This window comes from Microtus pennsylvanicus, chromosome 19 (genome assembly GCF_037038515.1).
Source record: "Microtus pennsylvanicus isolate mMicPen1 chromosome 19, mMicPen1.hap1, whole genome shotgun sequence".
Classification (NCBI taxonomy): domain Eukaryota; kingdom Metazoa; phylum Chordata; class Mammalia; order Rodentia; family Cricetidae; genus Microtus; species Microtus pennsylvanicus.
In genome coordinates this window covers 35,133,096-35,151,980 of record NC_134597.1, presented here as the reverse complement: position 1 = coordinate 35,151,980, position 18,885 = coordinate 35,133,096, and the positions used below count along the sequence as shown (strand labels likewise).

Genomic DNA, 18,885 nt, shown 5'->3' with positions numbered 1-18,885 from the left:
ACTAATAGTATCACTGTAGTTGTAAATGCACAAGTCACTGTCCAGCCTATTGTCAGAGACAACGACAGTCTCTCAAAAAGGGACTTCTTCATTGCCTTCTCCTTTCTTTGCTTTTGGACTTTGCTTCTTCTCCAGACACTAACAACTAACCTTGATAGAGCCCCCTGTCACTGTCTTTCTTCTATGCTATGTATTCTCTAATCTCTGCCAAGCAAACTCTTCTATTATATTGATTAAACCACATTGTTTGCACTTCCAAGGTAAATTGTCTCTGTCTGAGAAGCTGCACCCAACACCCTCAGGCCAAAGTGATCTGGTTTCAATTTGACAGGAGAATTTACATGTTGGAAGGGTTTACACTTCATGTGCAATACTTTAGCCTCTGCAGGGCTCCCACCCAGAATCTGAACCTGTGAGCCATGGTCCTGGAGAGACCAGTGCTCCTAGACTTCACACGTTTTCTACTCTCATTGCCTTTTCTAAGACCCCAGGCTAGACATGGAGAGGTTCACAGATCTTAAGTTAAAACTTTCAAACAAGATAAGCCAGAGGTATTAAGGACAAGCAGAGATAAAACTCAAAGATGTAACAAAAGACACTGGACTCTGTAATCTATAGGTCTGTGTAGCCTCTGCCCTGTGCTGGGCGAGGTTATTGTTAGCGGTAGTTTTTTTTTTCCTCTGTCCTTATCCTGCTGGTGTTCCAGAGTGGACTCGTTGCCTTTCAGAGGAAATGACTCTGAAAGGAGGATTTGGAGTACAATACAGGGTGCTGACGGTGGGGGCTGGTGCGGGAAGAAAAGAAGCATTTTGGTAAGGAAACAGATTTGCCACTCTTTGTCTTTTCATACCCGTTAAAGTGTAACAGCAGGGCCCCCAAAAATACTGTTGAGACACAGCCAGGTCCAGTCAACACTTTTATTGCCTTAGTCTGTTTCAGAGTCAGGAGATCAGTCTTTGGGAAGTGGCTAGGAAGGACAGATATTCATGGAGGGGGAAGCATGCTGCTAAGAAAGAATAACTCCTTAGGAAGAGGGATTGGAGAAGGTGCAGAAGGATCCAGGATCAGGATGGAGAGCAACCCAGCATGCACAGGAGCCAGTCTCAGGAATTCTTTTTCTTAACCTGAGGAGGGAAGGACATTGTTAGAGCTCCAGAAGCCATGGAGGAGGGGGAGGAGGACAGGTCAGTTGGGTCCTGAGTAAGATTTTGAAGAGAGCTCCTCATCCTCCAGGAGGGCATAGGTAACCTTTCCCGCATTTTCTCTTTGGTCTGTATCTCTTAAGGTTCTTTGGAGATGACAGGATATAATGGGTTCTCCTCTGCGATGCCCTTCCATTCCACGTTCAGTAGTCTATACCCTCCCTTCAGCTGCTTGTCCCATCCTGCCATCCTTACCACAGCCATCAGCACCAGGGCACTGACCAACACAGCGTACAAGGCAGCCTTCCCCAGAAGGATCTCATAGAGGATGGTGGCAGACAGGACCCCTTGATGATAGGACACTGTTGACAGGAAAGGAGAATGGGTAGTGACTCTGAGCAGACAGTGCTGGAAACCCTCATCCTTGACATCTAGAGGTTCTTGGCTTCCCAGAGTCCAGACCATGGAAGAATTAGAGAAAGGCTTACTCACCTGAGGTGATGCCACAGTCTGAAAACAGAAGCGGGGGGCGGGGAGGGGGAGAAAATACGGGTTAGAGAATGCCAATGCTCTGGAATATTGTGCCCTAAACAACAAAATGGACTCGAAAACCACAATCACGTGCAGGTCAGATGGTATCAGCACCCCTGCACACTGCTATTCTTATTTGAAAAACAAGTACAAGACACTGCCACTGTGAACTTAAAAATCTAGGACCAATGATGGGGCTAAGACACAGCTGGTAGATGCTGAGTTGCATTGTAGGTGTGAAGAAACCCACCAGCACAGCTCAGAGGCATTAAAGAACTGTGGATTCAAAGGGCCTGAGTGGCCCCATTAAGTTTAAGTACTCTGTGGGAGGAAGTAAATACTAAGGTTTTCTAACACCATGCCCTGATTGACCCTTCCAGCACCTCAGCTTTCTCCTGGCTCTATTCTTTGCTTCTACATGAATCTTGCCATTTTTCTGAGGTACTGGACCCAAGGTCCCACGTACCTGCACTGCCCCAGGCATCTGCACTGATGTTCTGGGTGATAGGCTTGGGCGAGGACTTGGTCCACACGTCTTCATCTGTAAGCCCATAGAACTGGACTTGGCAGCGGAAGTGGTTGCGAGGATTGTGCCAGAAGGTCGCAGAGACCCTCAGGCGGCTGCTCAGGCAGTAGGTGAGGCTATTTTTCTCCATGTAGGGCTGAGGGTCTGTACTGACTCCACTGTGGACCTCCTTGCCATTCACCCACCAGCTCAGTTCCACGTGGTCAGGGTAGAAGCCCCTGGCCAGGCACACAAGGGTGGCCATTTGTTTGTCGACGATCTCTGCTTCTGATGGCTCAAACAAGGTGACCTTGGGCGGACTCACCTTACTCAAATCCTCTGGAAAGTAAAGAGGGATGGGATTGGAATTTTGCTGATCGCTGTCTGGATCTGCTAGAGGCTGTCTGTATCTGAGAAGCAGAACTCGAGGGATAAGAGGGTTTCTAAAAAAGCAAGCATGCTGCAGCGGGACCCATTTGCTTTGCAATCGCTGTTCCATTTCGTTTTTCCTTCACCTGCTATTTGTATTTATCTAGTGGACATCAATGTTCCCTGTCCTTCCATTCTCATAAATGGTCCTGTTCAACACACTACTCAGGGTCCCTTTATTGACATGGTTTTAATTATTTTCCACCAAGAAAAGGTTACTTCTGATCATCATATGCTTGTATACAAGATCACAGGGGCCTGCCACAGAAATTAGAATTGCAGAAACTGAGTCTCAGCAATGACCTTCCATGCCCGTGTGACCTTGGGAGACTCTCTATAATGGCTCTGCACCGTGGTTTGCTTTGTTTTCTGCTGGCAGAGTGGGATGCTGTGCAGCACTGACTTCCAGAACTGAGAGAAGGATTCAGAATATCCTGTCATAGCTGGGCTCTCTGTATCTGAAGCTAAGGGGCAGAAAGAATGGAGGATAATTGAGGATGAGAGAGATATTTGGCATAAGGAAGCTATCCTCAGGCCCTGATCTATAGACGGCCTATTTTCATACTTGGCACGTGAAGCGACCTTGGTCTGCAGTGTGTTCAGGACGGAAGGTTTACTGAATTTTGTGGTGTGTGAAATAAACCTGTCAACTTCTCTGCCTTCAAACACCATCTCAGCTCTTTGTATTTTTCTGACTATTCTTGGTTTCCAAGCAATTTGGTGAAGATGAAGAGATAGATATTTTGTTTCAGCAAACCAAAGTCTTCTGAATAACGGAGAAACGTTATCTGACCCTGTTTTATATTTCTACAGCTATCACCTCATTACAGGGCTCATGACATTGGCATCCCACCTGCACAATTTGCATACAAGATCACAGGCTCATAGTGCTTGGTTTTCAACTCTGCAGCCATCTCTTTTTAGTAGAAGTCTGCACATTTTTCTTTTTTATTTCTTTCCTTCCTTCCTTCCTTCCTTCCTTCCTTCCTTCCTTCCTTCTTTCTTTCTCTTTTTTGACAGGGTCTATGACCCATAACGTGCTTGAACTCACTATGTAGGCAGGGTTGGCCTCACATTCATGCCGTTCCACTTACCTCAGTCTCCCCAGTGTTGGGATTGCAGATGTGAGCCGGCACACGTGGCCACATTTTCCTTTTGGGCTAAGCTTGAAAGCATCCTGGCTACCTCTGCATCTGCTCGGCCTCTTCCCCTGGTGCCCATTTTCTATTTAGCAATGTACTTTATGGGCTGAACCTCCAGGGAAAAATAATATTCTTATTTCTCTCTGTGGTGCTTGGTGCTCTCAGTTCTTCTGCTTAGGGTCTGACTAACCTCCCTGTGTCTCAGAGATCACGTCTTTGAGAGTCGCCCAGCCTTCTGTGGGAACAATGGAATGCACTCCTCTGACCACCTCACTAGCCCCTGCTGTGAAAATCAGAGTCAGGCACGTCGCTCTCTGCCGTATTAGTCTACACCAAAGCCAGGACAAATAGAGGCAGATACGAACTTTACTCTGAGGTATTGCATGCATCACTCCATAGGGAGCCTGGGGTACCTATGTACATCCGTGTGTGTGAGTCCCTGAGGATTCTTGGGAGATGAAGGGGAAGTGTGTTATAGTAAGCTGCTGGTGGTATGTGCTTTGATTTGAATGGCTGAGGGTAAAATTATAAAATTATTCTTCCCCCTTTTCAAACCACCATAACATCTGTATTTACAGGAGAGGTTCACATCTCACCTAAGCTTACCATGTCACCAAAGAGCCAGGATTGAATTCAGCCTCATCTGGTTATGACATCTGGCTCTTTCTCTATCCCACCTGATCACAGGAAACCAGCATATCCTTTAGGCACACTTTAACATGGCTGAGTTCCCTCGGATCCAGCTTAGCGTTCCAACCACAAATGCTGTCCACTGTTGCTATGGTTATCCAATAATGCAGGTCCACACTTCCAGGCTGTGAGTTATTTCTCTTCTACAGCTTTGGTCCCCATTGCCAGGTAATGGTTAATGGTCCATTCTTGTACTGAGATCGTAAGGTTGTTCAAGCATTTTTTCCCTCATCTTCCAGAATAATACTTGAACTTTAAAGTATGTTTGTGAGCAACACACTCCCTTCACATCTGTCTAGCCTAAAATGAATGATGTGCTCACTAAAGATTTTAGGTCAGGATTCAGGGAAATGCTTTGAGGATAAATAGACCCCAGTGAATAAGATCCCCTTCACTTGGGACTGACTACCCATGAGAAGGTGTGGACGCTAGCTAAGATTCCATCCCTGCTTCAAGGGATCTCAAAGTTAAAGGGAAAACAGTGATGGAGTTTAAAAATTAAAGATCTGTTTTTAACTGTTCAGGAAAGAAAAAACAGTCAATAGCACGTCAACACCACCAGGCTTTGGATTCTTCTGTTTCAGTTTATGTTTATCTGCCTGTCCTTAGTTTCTTGCCTGGCACATTCTCCCCCTTTCAAAAGACCCTCATTCGAGTGACTTTTGCTGATGAGACCGGTCTAGAGGTCCGCAGTACCAACTCTGGGACCCCGCTCCCTCTATCTGCCTTTTAGCTCTTTACCCTCCTCTTAGCTTATCAAAAACAAGTTTGTTCCAGAGTCCTAGATAAATCCTTTTCTTCACCGCCAGCCAGTATGGTCAAACCTCAGAGAAAAGAGAACTAAACCGACTCTGTCCTGGCTTGCTAGAGAGCAATGCTTAGCACCTGATAAGCTGCCCCGCAGCCCTCCCAGAAGCGGTGAAGTTGAGAGCTGTATCCTATTGTAGACTCCCCAGAGAGCCCTAACCCCGGTCAACACCAGATTCCCCTAGGGACCCGGGAACAAAGGCTGGGAGCCCGCGCGCGCAGGATGCTTACCTAAGACCGTGAGCCGGGTGCCTGGACCGAAATACTGCTCATACGAGCACAGAGGCGCAGCCCCACACTCAAACCCCTACAGTGCAGTGAGCTAGTACCCAGATTCCGGACTTTCTCCCTGCTACTTGGCCTCCCACAGGGCCTGGGAACCCTGTGCAAAGAAGCCAGCTGCCCCGAGGCTCACTGCTGCAGTTGCCCAATAGCTCACCTAGCACGGTCAACTGGCTGCCAGTTCCGAAAGTCAAGCCAAAGACTGAGAAGCACAACCCGGGGACTCGCAGAGAAAACCCTGCCAAGGCACCCGCGCCCACTGCAACCCCAGCCCGCCGGCACCGCGCGTGGGGCCCCAGCTCACCTAGCACGAGGAGACGCGTGCCTGGCCCAAAGTACTGGGTCTCTCTGTTCACAGCACCAGAGCCCAGCACAAAAACACCCCAACTCACCTAGGACTGACAGTCGGGTGCCTGCACCGAAATACTGGGTGTTTTGGCTCACAGCCCCTTGCTACAGCACAAAAACTAGCCCTGGCTATTGTTACTTGGGAATCCCGGTAAGGAGACATTCCCCATCTTCCCACCCCCATCACTAGCTCCAAACTTACCCAGCACGGTCAGTCTGGTTCCTGGGCCAAAATACTGAGTGTCTGCGCTCACAGCCTCCAGGCTCAGGACAAGAACCCGGTGTTGCCCACTCCTGCTATCCCAACCCTTGCTCAGAGCCCCATCAATCACAAGTGCCCTCTTGATCCCAGCATCTACTCCAGAAATCCTTCCACCTAGACAGGTCAGCTCAGGTGAAAAGGAAGCTGAGCAGCTGTTCTACTCTGTCCATCTTAGCCCCCACAGTCCCTCCCCAGCTGCCCTGCTTACCCAGCACTATCAGCTTGGAGCCTTCTCCAAAGTACTGCTGCCCGGTGTTTGCACAGCTCTGGGGTTACGGGCACAAACCCTGTCCATCCTGATGCAGGGCCTCGGATGGCTCAGTGCCTATTCTGCCACGGCTTTCTGGCTCCAGGGGTCTCTCTGACTCTTTTGCTGCCTTCCCTCCCACCTGTGTGACCGCTACCTTCTTACCTAGCACCGTGAGTCTTGTGCCTGGTCCGAAGTGCTGTTCAGCATAGGAACACAGCAGAAAAGGGCTGCCAAGAATTCTTCCTCTTTCTTCACCTTCCTTAGCACAGACTCAGGGTTACCCACTTTCCCCATTTACCTCCAGAACTGGTAAAGCAATCTGGATGCTGCGTGAGGCAAACTTCAATTTGAAGAGGAGATACAACATTTGGCTTGGGAATTAATATCCATCTAATTCACTCAAGGAATTGACACAGTGAACTTGAAATCTGAAGGCTTTCTGGTGGGGTTGGGTAGCCTCTGACCAGAAAAGACTTGTTACACCTTTCCCACAATGCATTTATTTATTTACTTAATATTTTTAATGAGTTCTTAACTTATTGCTCATGTACAGATAGATACTTTGACAAGGGTAAGCCTTATGAAAGGGGCTAAACAGTGATCCTACTCTCTAGATAGGCGTTCACATTCATGGGAAACTGTCTAGGACAAGGGGATGCATAAATATTGTAAGACCTTGTAAGATCACCCACATAGACCCTTTTCTCACATGACAAATGCATTCCTTGGGCTGAGCGTTGATGTTCTCAAGGGTAGAGCTTTTTGTAAAAGCGCCTCCTCTACTTGAATCATTGTGCCCCCCCCCCCAGTCCCCACAATGTTACACCATGATACAAAAATGTTTCACCGCCACGGATGCCCTCCCCCAGTGCCTTTCCTGCCTCAGGCAGGGGCAGGAAGCCCAGGTGTTAGAGAGGTTAGCCCTACTGAGAGGGGCTGGGAAAGGCTAAAGCTGGGCAAATTTAAAGAGAAAGGAGGAGCTTGGAGAAGATCTTGTTACTAATGGTGGTGCTGTTGATGGGGGCAGGGACCCCCGTTCTGATGGTGCTCTCACTCTGGGAGACCATCTATGTCACTGAGTCTCCCCTCTTTGACTCACAGTGCCCACCTGCTCAGGCTGGCATTTATAGTGAGGTGGGTGGGAGGAGTGAAGCGGAAGGACCCCAACAGGAGAATCTCCAGAGCAGTTGATGCATCTTAGAACCCAGAGACAAGTAGCTCTGAAACTTCCATCAGTCATTGCTATTGCTTAATGGAGGAAGTTCAGCTGCCTCACTCACTTATTCCTCAAATAATTTGCAGGCACATATGTGTTAGGTCCCATGCTGTTTGCCAGGAGATGAGTCCATTCTCAGAGTGGCATGTTCTGGTATGATTTCTCAGCCTTGATTTTGATTATTACTGTCTCTGACTCTTGCATCCAATAAATGGTTAGACTGTGAAACATGCAGCTATATTGTGTGTGATTTTTCTGCTGTCTCCGGTCAGCAGGACCATTCCATAGAGTGCACAGAGTGCGCATTCTCATGCCTTTGTCTGATTATCTATCGGCAGTTTATCAGAGAGTTCACACAGCAACTTCAAAGTAACGGCTTTTATTTATGCTTTTTCTTCATGACTTAGTCCCTTTATGGAGAAATGGATTTCTTGGGGACTGGTTTAGTTAGCTCTACTCCTTGGGTTTTCAAAAGTAACACATTACAGTTATATTTGTTTAGTGAGCGGGTAATGTGAACACACATGTAAATGTATGTGTCTGTATGTAGCTAGACATGCATGTTTGCATAGATTAAACTCTGAAATCATATGCAATAGAGGGGGAAGAATGTGTGGAAGTGTAGATGACTGTTCTGAGAGGGCCCTACTGAGGTGACTGTGTCTAATATAGGATCACTTTTATTATTTCCCTCTTCATTCCCAGGTTTAGTAAAGAATTACTACCAAGTGTCTATCCTGAAACAAAATTCCAGGGTACTATAAAAATAATATACTAGTTATGAAGGAACTACCAGTTACATGGGAGTTGTCAGGTAAGAAACAGTTCCCACTGAGTACGGTAAGAGTCGTGAAGGAGGTCTTTACAAGGTGCCAGACAACAAAATATAGGTTGTAACTTAGGGAGCTAGAAGCAAAGAGTGAGCAACAGATGCTAGGGAAGGCTCCAGGAAGACACTGAAGCCAATGCTTAAAGCCAAATAGGGTTTACTGAGGGAGGAGGGGCACCACAATGTTCCAGGTGGGGTTAGCAGGAGAACATGCAGAATGGAATGGGAGTAGGAGAAGGCTGGGGTATGTACGGTTATGAGGTAAAGTGAATCATCAGTTCTGTATGCCATCTTGAGGATGACAACTACCCCACCATGGAGACATGACTACTGCTCCCGCCATGGGAACAACGAGAACACAGGGAGCTTCTGAATGTTTTCCTTCCTTTTTTTCCCCCCAAAACAGAATTTCTTTGCAGCTTTGGAACCCGTCCTAGAACTAGCTCTTGTAGATTAGGCTGGTCTCGAACTCACAGAGATCCACCTGCCTGCCTCTGCCTCCTGAGTGTTGGGATTAAAGGCATGCGCCACCACCACCCTTGAAGGTTTTCTAGATGAAATAAGGCTCGCTTTTGATAAGAAGCTGCATTATTTGTACTTCTAGGCACAACCATGGGATGTTGTTTAAATCCCTCGATTTCACTAGCTAGAAATTTACCAACAGATTCATATCTTGAACTGAAGACACCTTTCCCACTGAAATATAATTTTCCAAGACAGTGCATGATCATGTGATCAGCTGGGAGCGTGGCTTGGTGAACAAACACTTGTGTTCATTGAGAGGCTGAAAGGAAGATTGGTGACAAAGGGAACCAAGCCTTGTTAGTCACCAGGACATGACCAGTTGTAGAGGGATATATTTGTGTAACCTATGATTTCTCCCCAGAGTGCCCTTTTGACAGTCAGAAATTTCCTGTACTCAGAACTCCTGTCTTTCTCTCTTGAGAATTTCTATTTTCCATCACCTCCCATCAGCCTCTTCTATTACTCTCAGGGTTGGGGCCCTCACTTTTCTTACCTGAACTGGCCACCATTTTTTGTTTTGAATATCTCGTCTTTCATGATTGATCAGGGAGTACAAAGAGAGACAAGAAATAAAAACATCTACACGCACGAGTCAGAGTTGGGTCATTCTAGAACAAGTTTATTGGTTATGTTTTTTGATTGTATATATGCTAGGTGCTCTCCAGGTCCCAGGGATTTCACATGGGTAAGTGCACATGACTAATAAGCAGACGTTGGGACACACAGACAAATGAGGACAACTCTTCAGAAGTACTGGAAAAAGAGAAGCTGTATTAGCAACACAAGGGGTTGGAAGTTCTGGGCTCCGCCTCCTAGTCTGGCCTCAGGAATTCTTTCTTTTGACCTGCAGAAGAGAAGGGTTTTAGATTTACCAAGGGCCCTGCTCAGTGGAGTTTGAGGGGAAGAATGAAGGCCATTCAGAGAAATGATAGGGATCCTCAAGTATCGCTTGGGGTTTTGAGTTCCCACAGATTGTCCTCTGCATGGCTCATTTATTGCAGTTCTTTGAAGTTTCTGCTTGTCTTTTATGACATGGGAACAAAATTCTCTCTATTGCTTATCTCTAGTTCTGCTAGAGCCCCTGAACCCTTGGATCTTAATTTCTTGTGCACCATGTATCACCTCCCCTGTATGGCCCATTTGCCCTTTCCTTACCATGGCCATCAGCACCAGGGTACTGACAAGCACAGCGTACAGGGTGGCCTTCCCCAGCAGGATCTCATAAAGGATGGTGGCAGACAGGACCCCTTGTTGGTAGGATGCTGAGGAGAGTAAAGGAAAACAGGTCAGTACCTTTGGACAGGCAGCTAACTGCAGTCAAGGTCATGAAAGGTGAAGAAGGAGTCAGCTCACCTGAGGTAATGCCACAATCTGGAAGAAAAGAGAGGCAGGAAAATGAATGAGACCTCTTTTTATTAAGCAGACTGAGAATTAAGTCAGTCTCGAGGCTAGCATAGACTGACAGATCAGCCTCCCTGGGTGGCCCCAGAACTCTCGTTCTTCTATTGTGCCAATGCAAACCTATTATTCTTGAAACCCATACATACTTTAGGCACCAATAATAATGATTCAGAGGCTGCACTACACAAGGCCATAGAACGGAAAGGAGACCCTACACGTAAGGCTGCTGGGCTGAGGATCTAGTGTTAGGATTAGCTGTAGCTGCCTAATTGTGTCAAGTTTTAGTGCCCTGCCATTGTTTTTTCTGTCTGGACTTTTTGGCTTCTGCCTGCATCTTTCCATTTCTCTTAGACACTAGCGATGCTCATTCTTCTTACCTGCTGCTCCCCAGGTCTCATGAACGTACGTACCTGCGCTGCCCCAGGCCTCTGCACTGATGTTCTGGGTGATAGGCTTGGGCGAGGACTTGGTCCACACGTCTTCATCTGTAAGCCCATAGAACTGGACTTGGCAGCGGAAGTGGTTGCGAGGATTGTGCCAGAAGGTCGCAGAGACCCTCAGGCGGCTGCTCAGGCAGTAGGTGAGGCTATTTTTCTCCATGTAGGGCTGAGGGTCTGTACTGACTCCACTGTGGACCTCCTTGCCATTCACCCACCAGCTCAGTTCCACGTGGTCAGGGTAGAAGCCCCTGGCCAGGCACACAAGGGTGGCCATTTGTTTGTCGACGATCTCTGCTTCTGATGGCTCAAACAAGGTGACCTTGGGCGGACTCACCTTACTCAAATCCTCTGGAAATGAAGAGAGGAGGGCTGCTTTGAGAGCTGTCTAGGTCTGGCTTAGACTGTGTGAGAGAGGCCTGGAAACGGTTATTCTAAAGCACAACTATGTCATAGTAGGTCCTGCTAGCTGTCTGTCACCATCTAACTCTGTTCTGGATCTCCCTTGATGCTCCCTCTTTCTTCTTTATGGGTTTATTTCTCCCCCATTTTCTTAAGGAGGAGTCATACCCTGATTAGAAAGTTCTGCACACTCTTGTAATGCCTTACGCACTGTGACTTTGTTTGATCACCTGTGAAAAAGAATATATGCAGCTTTGTGTTTCCAAAACTTAATCCATGCAAGGCTATCTGATCTTTTAGATTTGAAATAGTGGAACAGGGAGAGCTTGAATTTTGAGGCAAAAGTTTCATATTAACATCACGGTCCTAAGAGCTAAGGTGATTTTTTTTTCTTTTTTGCTTACTATTTTCCTTTTCGGGGTGAGGTATAAATTTTAATGTGTTTGGGTGATTCTACATACTGTCAACATGTGTTGCCTAAAAGAGACATTTCCCCCCCCTTAACATCCAGAAAAGTCTCCAAGTTTATCAATACCTTGCTCAACTCTTCCCACCCCCACTGTCTTCTGCATGCAGCTTGCTTTGAGGTTTCAGCTTGTCTCTGGCCGGCTGCCTATCTGATGTTCCGCATCCACTCCTACACTGAGGTGTAAGAGGGCTGTGGCGGCTTGCTCAGGAAAGCTGCCATGCTGTGGAAGGTATTATTCATACGATGAACTCTTCTAGTTTTCCAGTGCTCAGCAAACCTCCTTGATGAGTTTCAGAATTCTAGTTCACAGCCTAACTTTGCAGTCCTTAATGGAGTGAAAGACTAATTGCTCCTCTAAACAAATCTTAAAGCACAAAGAAGTGGGTCTCCACTGGAGTGGCCTGGGCCCCACATGCTAGGAAGAGGGGACAGAAAAAAACTTTCTAGGACTATTGAAAAGAACTACTCCCTCTGAAGATGGAGTTTGCACACAACCTCCAAGCATCCTTCCTTTATGTGGAATTTAATGTCCTCCCTCTCTGGCTGGGTTCTGACAGAAAAGCAAGGTTCTCATGCAGAAACATGCCAACAAGATGTCTCTTTCTCTGTCTGAAGTTGAGGGCTTGTGGGGGAAATTGAGACATGGGTTTGGACAAAGACAAACAGTGGCTTTCAGGATAATGAGGTGACCTTTGGATCCTTTAAAGAATTTAGGAGAGAGAAAGGGGTATGGGAGGAAGGGGAGAGGAAGAGGCAGGATAGGAGTGATGTAGAACTTCATATTATCAAGTTCTCAAAATTAAAAAACAAACCAATTAATTTTGACTTAGTCCTTTACGTTAATTTTAAATTGTCCTTCTTATTTCATATGTCTTGGAGAGCCTGGGACAGCTTAGCATTTATTTATTTATTTATTTATTTACTTACTTACTTACTTACTTATTTAAGAAATATCACCCCAGACATCCCCCCAACTTTCTTCCTTTGAACCTCAGGCATTTGAATCCAGTGTTGAGGAGTATCCTTTAGCATCCATAGCATTTGTCCTATCTAGAGAAGAGTATCTAAGCAAGCTTCCAGTCCTGGGAGGATTGAGGAGCCCCATTCTTTCATCTTTTTCTGTCTCTCAGACATTATCACTTCCCTCCTCACTCCCCTAGCCTGTCTGCTTTCCTCCCAAGCACAATATTGGTTATGTTGGGCTTTCATGATAGATACATTAGTTTATTATCCCAAGAAGTCCTGGGGTCTGAGGACCACTTATCTATTTTCTCTTTTTTCGACATAATCTGGTGCTAAAATGTCATTTTTTTCTAGTTGTAAGCTTATTCATATCTATGCCAAAGATACCCACCAAGTACAAATAACTTCAAACTCCCTGCAGACAGTTAAGCTCCCATAATGCTATAACAAAGACTTGTGACTGCTGCTCAGGATCAGCCTAATACCACCAGCCTGGTCCCCTCTGCCGTCTAGCCCTTAAGCCACACTAGGGAGGCAAACACAAGTCTTTAGAGACTGGTAGAGAGAGGGAGAAAGAGGAAGGCAGGATTAGAAGCCTTTGCTAGAGTTCAGGGTGATATTTGAAATCAGAAGACAGAGCTATGCACCAAAGCAGGTCAACAGTGCAGGAGAATGGGATGGACAGGGTGGAGAAGTGGTACTAGAGAGAAAACAAGCAGCGCATCGATCACAATGTACGGACGATCCGAGTCCAAAGAATGATAAAAAGGAGAGCCAGGAAACCCAAACCCCAAAGCAAAGGCATTCTTTGTGTAGAAAGAGAAAGCAAACCCAGGAATGAGCAAGCTACCAGGCTCTGGGGAAGGTTGGAGAGGGCACAGGGTTCCAGATGGGAACAGGTGACTCTGCTTTCCAATCTTATACCTAAGTTCCTTTCCCAGACCATCGTGATCCAACACAGACACCCCTCCAGTCAGGAATAGAGCCCCCATACCTGTCACAGTGAGCCTGGTGCCTGCTGCAAAGTAGAGGGGCGAATTATAGGAACACAGCTGCAGGAGGCCTTGGTAAAACCCACCAGCAGTTCCGAGGCAGAGAGCTAGCCCTAGTTCCCCAAGAGCGAGATGACTGGCACTCTCTGCCTGCAGGCAGGATTCTAGACTACAGTAATTCCGTGAGGCATGTGACACGAGGGGGCAAGAGGAAGGGACTCGGGAGACACACATCCACGCAAACAAAAAGGTAAGATAACCGTGGGAGGTAGAGAGGAGACTGCTCACAGACTGAACCAGTTGCTGGTTCATCTTGCCATGAGGAAGACAGAGAAGTCGCTTAGATCCCAGCAAGTAAAGGGATAACTAAATTCCTCGGCCCCTTCCACCAGTGCTGGGGGTCACAGACACTCTGGCTCCAAGGGACAGTAGCCCCATCTTTTCAGTTCTGTAGCTTACCTAGAACAGAGAGTCGAGTCCCCTCTCCAAAATGCTGGGCCTGATTGTTACACAATACAACATGAGAGTGACAAACCCCTGAGGAACTGCTGGGACCTTCCTATGTCTCCACACAGAATCCCCGGGGCTACGCCACAACACAACGTTCTCCACCCTTTCATCCTCTCTGAGCCACAACCTAGGGTAAGTTTGCTCTCTTTTCCTTCTCCAAGGAGCTCCCCTGCACCCCGAGACTTACCACATACCCTCCGGAGAAAGAAACTTTTTACGTACCCAGGACAGACAGCTTGGTTCCATGACCGAAAAATAATCTTTCGTTGGAACACAACATTAAAGCCTGGTGGTAAAACTGTCTCCTGCTCTCTGTCCGTCCTCCCCATGCCCACCTGCCAGCTAGCTTCCCTCATCCCCGAGGACGGTTTGATCTCTGGGCAGTGGAAGGACAGGCAACTTTGCAGTATTAACTAATAAAATTGCCAATCAGTTTTTGTGGTGGGTCCATGCATCCTCCTCTCTGATGTCTGTCTTCTATTTGTGTGAGAGGACCAGACAGCAGGACTAGGGGCAGTATATGCAGCTGATTCCCAGGGGATCCTGCACTCGGCAGGGTGCCCAGGGTTGACGTAGTCGGCCTGGGAAATACTGAGACTGGACATTCTTCCCTGCTTGTAAGCACGAGCACAGACATTTAGATCTTCCTGTCAGATGAGCACTGTGGCACTGTAGGCACCCCAGATAAAGGCTGCCTCTGGGACACAGCCCTTGGGACCTAACTTACCTACAACAGTGAGCCGGCTTCCTTCTCCAAAATAGAGCGTGTTTCCAGAACACAGCCTCCCAAGTCCACTTCAAAACTCTGCACTCTCTGTGAACCCACCTCCTTTCTCTTTCCTGTCCTCTGTCCCAGGCTCATCTTGACCCAGCCTGGAACCTTCAAAGCACCTTTGTGCAATCAGCCTCCCTAGAATGTCGTCCCAGGTAGTAGCCGGTTTCTCCCTCAAGCAAGACCCATGAGCTAGCTCCTTCTTCTGGTTCCCAGGACACAGTCAACCTTTCCATCCCACACCCAAACACCCTTAGGCCTTACCTAGTACCAAAAGCCTGGTCCCTGAGCCGAAGGTGTAGTCGTAATTTGCACAACAGAATACAGGTACCCGAAAATGGGCATCGAGGACACACCTTGTCCTGGTGATTTACCTGAAAGATATCTTACCTATAACCGTGAGCCTGGTTCCTTTACCAAAGAAAACTTCTGTGTTTGCACAGTGCCGTGGGGCAAGGAGGAAAACCAGCTTAAGGTGCGAAGAGACGATGGTTGTGGCTAGTGTCTGGAAGACCCTAAGAGGAGTAATACCCTTGTGTGCTTTATGATATTGTACACCATAACATTTTGATATTACATTTGTGGGAATGTAGAACATAGCAGATTCCATCCAGTAGGACCTACATCTCTTTTGTGAAGGATGCTCTCTCTATATCGTCTCTCTCTGAGGGTCCATCAAAATGAGGGAGGCCTGCAGAGAACAGGTTCCTAGGACCAGCTTAGAGCTGAGATCTCCATGATTCTTTTTGAGCAATCTGCAGAACTGTTCAACTCTGGTTGACCTTTCCAATGATGGTGGTCTTTTTCCAAAATGGTTGTCTGAACGGTGTCCCCGCAGCCTCTGCCTCTGGGGCTACTAAGTCATTCTTCTTATGTTTGCGTTGTTTTTGAATAGGAGAATTTCGTTGATTAGGCCCTATTCTTTTCCATCATCTTGGTCTGGCAGGTAGCAGAGGTGGAGTGGAAGCATTCTGGATCTGAACACTTCTAGGCCTGGGTCCTAGGAGAAAAGCAGAGGGCTGTGGGCCTTAGGACAGACAGAGAGGTTTTTGTAAAGGTTTCCCATAGAATTGAATCACCGTGCCCCCTGTCCCCACAATGTTACAGCTTTATACAAAAACGACCCACCCATAGGTCCACCCCTTGGAGGCTGGAAGAAACCACCAGAACAGCTGCTCCTTTGAGGGGAGTTGAAGCTAAGGAAGGTGACATTTCCCCCATTGTGCAAGGTGGTGAGAAGAAGAGCACCAACAGGGAGTTTCCTCCTGGCCCCTGGCCTTCTTTTGTTTGTCCTGTGTTCTTAGAGCTGGGCGTCACTGCAATGCTGTTTACTGAAGGGGCTGGATCCCCTCTAGTATCCGCCCTTCTCAGGTTGTCATCATTTAAGGGAACCACTCACTCTATGAGGAAGTGACAGCCCCAGTCTAGCCGGGCTCTGTCTGTGCCCCAAGGTGGTGCTTCACCCAGAGGTGACTGCTGACTCCCAAGAGTAAGACTCCAGTATATAGACTCTCTCTCTTTGTGACGGGCTCAAGCCTTCTCCATCCAGGGTTGACTAGACTCTGGACTTCATAGAACGATGGCGAAGATGCACCGTCCTTCCAGGAATGGGTATGAAATGAGGTGAAGTGACCACAGATGTTATATTTAAACTCATAAGCATAAAGGAGACGGGACAAGGAAGACGGGGACAAGTCTCCATGAAGGCTGCATAGAGACAATTTGGAAATCTTTCTCATATGTTCACAGGCCATGTGATTGTCGCTGCATTGTAGTCTTCTCTGAAGACGTTTCAAAGCATTGGTAGATATTTCAATTTTCCTGGCTCAAGATGAGTCTGGCAGGGAGTGGAAGCCCACACACCGTAGCACTGAGAGACAGAAGCAGGCAGATATATGAGTTTGAGCCCAGTTTGGCCAATTTACAGATAGGTCCTCACTTTGAGACTCCATCTCGACAACAGATGAACTGACTCTGAAATCCAACCTGCCCTTGCATGCCCTGCGTATCCCCTCCACACCCCATGATGTTTCCTTCCATTGCCCGTCAAGTAATGACTTAAAACTCAGGTGAAGAAAAGGTAGACTTGACTATGTAATTTTGTCATTTGTATAAGACATAGAAACAGAATTAAAAGCTAAATGAAAACCTGGGGAAATATTTGCAATTCTCACCACTAGGACTAAAAATCAATGAGGAGATAATTCGACAGCTCAATTCAAAAAACAAAAACAAAGGCAAATAGCAGATGTTTTAGAGAAAAAAAATCAAAATGGTGCTTAAGCAGAGGGAAAAGTTCTCACCGTGGTATTACCAAAATACCAAGAAAACACATTGAAAGAATGCCTTGCAGCGATTTGAAAATTGGGCTATTAGAGACTGTTTTCTTTGTGACTTCGTAGAGAAATAAAGATGTTAGTTTATTTGTTGCTAGCAGAAATACAAAATGATAAAATCAACCCGTATAGAAAATAACTAGAAACAACAAGTGCGTTCTCATTTTTATTTTCACGCAGAAGTCTCACCCCAGGAAACTGACCTTGTAGGTACAATTGCACGCAAATGAAATTTTAGGCAGAAAGATCACTATGAATTTAAAGCCAGTCTGGTCTACAGAGAAAGAGCTCGTCTCTAAAAGTCCAGAAAGCTTAGAAATTAAAACAGTTAAAAGAGTGTGCAATAACTGTGTCATGTCAGTGTGCTCTCCCACACTCACTGTTAACTGTAAAGAACAAACTGGGGAATTGCATCGGTGTAGGTGGCCTTTGGTTGAACTCATGGGGCCGGGCATAAGAATTAACTAAAGATCATCCCAATGGACTTGTTTATATGACTTTTCATAAAGAAATCTGGAAAGAAAGGTGACAGCAATTCATTGATAATTGCTTGCATGATGGAGACCGTGGGTTCGAGTCCCCAGAACTGCAAAATAAAACCAAAAAGAAAAGCGGATAAAAAGACAAAGCAAACTAAGGCCATTACCCCCAACGACAATGTCAGGGAATCTAAGGCCGTCACTCCCAAAAAACGGTGGCACAGAAACAGAGCACAGCCCTTTTCTCAGTGCTAATTCTATGGCAGGATTTCAATTTTGGAGCCATATACTTATAGTACTTGTTTCAAATTTTAAAAAAAAGTATCAAAGGGAATAAAACTAATAAAATGTCATTTTATATTAAAAATATGAAAATCTGCTGAAAAAAGTACTTAGCTTCAAGGTATTACTTTTTCCAAAGATTGGTTTATTAAGAAGCTGTTTTGTGACCATCTTTTAGCTCCTAGAGGCCTGGGCCCCTCAGGAAGCTTGTCAGGGTGCAGATCTCTAGCCAATTCCCTCGAGCTTCTGATTCAAGTCTCTAGGAAGGAGTTTGCTAACACAGTTAAATAAATAACCAGAAGATGTTCTTAGGTATGCCTTTGTCACAGCAGGAGGCCTGCTACTTCCTGGGCCAAACAGGAAGTTGTAAAACTTGGTTAACCCCAGAGTGGTAGCTCCTGGGGCCCTGAACTGATGCAGGGCATAGGGGAGACAGTCTGTGTGACTCATCAATAGGGCAGATCTTACAACTCCACTGTAAGCCTGAGTAAAAAAGTCAGTCACTTTGATCGTTTGGAAGGTGGTAAAATCTACTCCTCATTCTTTTTTCCATTGAGCTACACATTTTATTTTGATCTAGTTTTTCACCTTTTGATTTCTCACAACACTTTCCTAGCAATGATTTATTCATTAAGCAGAGTTTCCTTTTAATCATGTAGCTGGGTATCTCAATATTTCCTGGCCTTGAAGATGATAGGACCATGTGTCTTAGAGCTATGGGTTCTGGTGGCATTTCCCAGGTTTCTCATCTGGGCATTGAGACTAAATTTAATTAAATATTAAAAAATAAAAAAAATCCATCCATTTGTCTATCCATCTATCTATTATCTATCTATCTATCTATCTATCTATCTATCTATCTATCTATCTATCTATCTATCTAT

At 46.2% G+C, this 18,885-nt stretch overlaps 1 protein-coding gene and 1 gene segment (V, D, J or C); both read right to left on the bottom strand.

Annotated features, from left to right (window-relative positions):
- Positions 1-903: 903 nt before the first annotated feature.
- On the bottom strand, positions 904-6,755 carry LOC142838264 (T-cell receptor beta-2 chain C region-like). The segment is given in 6 exon segments: positions 904-1,124; positions 1,398-1,504; positions 1,635-1,652; positions 2,140-2,517; positions 6,079-6,295; positions 6,687-6,755. Coding segments are annotated over 6 exon segments (810 nt in total).
- A 2,795-nt stretch (positions 6,756-9,550) lies between these two features.
- The window catches only part of LOC142838452 (M1-specific T cell receptor beta chain-like), a 320,262-nt gene continuing 310,927 nt past the window's right edge, over positions 9,551-18,885 (bottom strand). The window contains exons 3-7 of the mRNA XM_075953931.1: positions 14,860-14,915; positions 10,770-11,147; positions 10,312-10,329; positions 10,114-10,220; positions 9,551-9,802 (exon numbers count right to left, since the gene is read on the bottom strand). Coding sequence (XP_075810046.1) covers positions 9,782-9,802; positions 10,114-10,220; positions 10,312-10,329; positions 10,770-11,147; positions 14,860-14,915 — 580 coding nt within the window. The 3' untranslated portion in view covers positions 9,551-9,781. The remainder of the gene's footprint in view (positions 9,803-10,113; positions 10,221-10,311; positions 10,330-10,769; positions 11,148-14,859; positions 14,916-18,885) is intronic.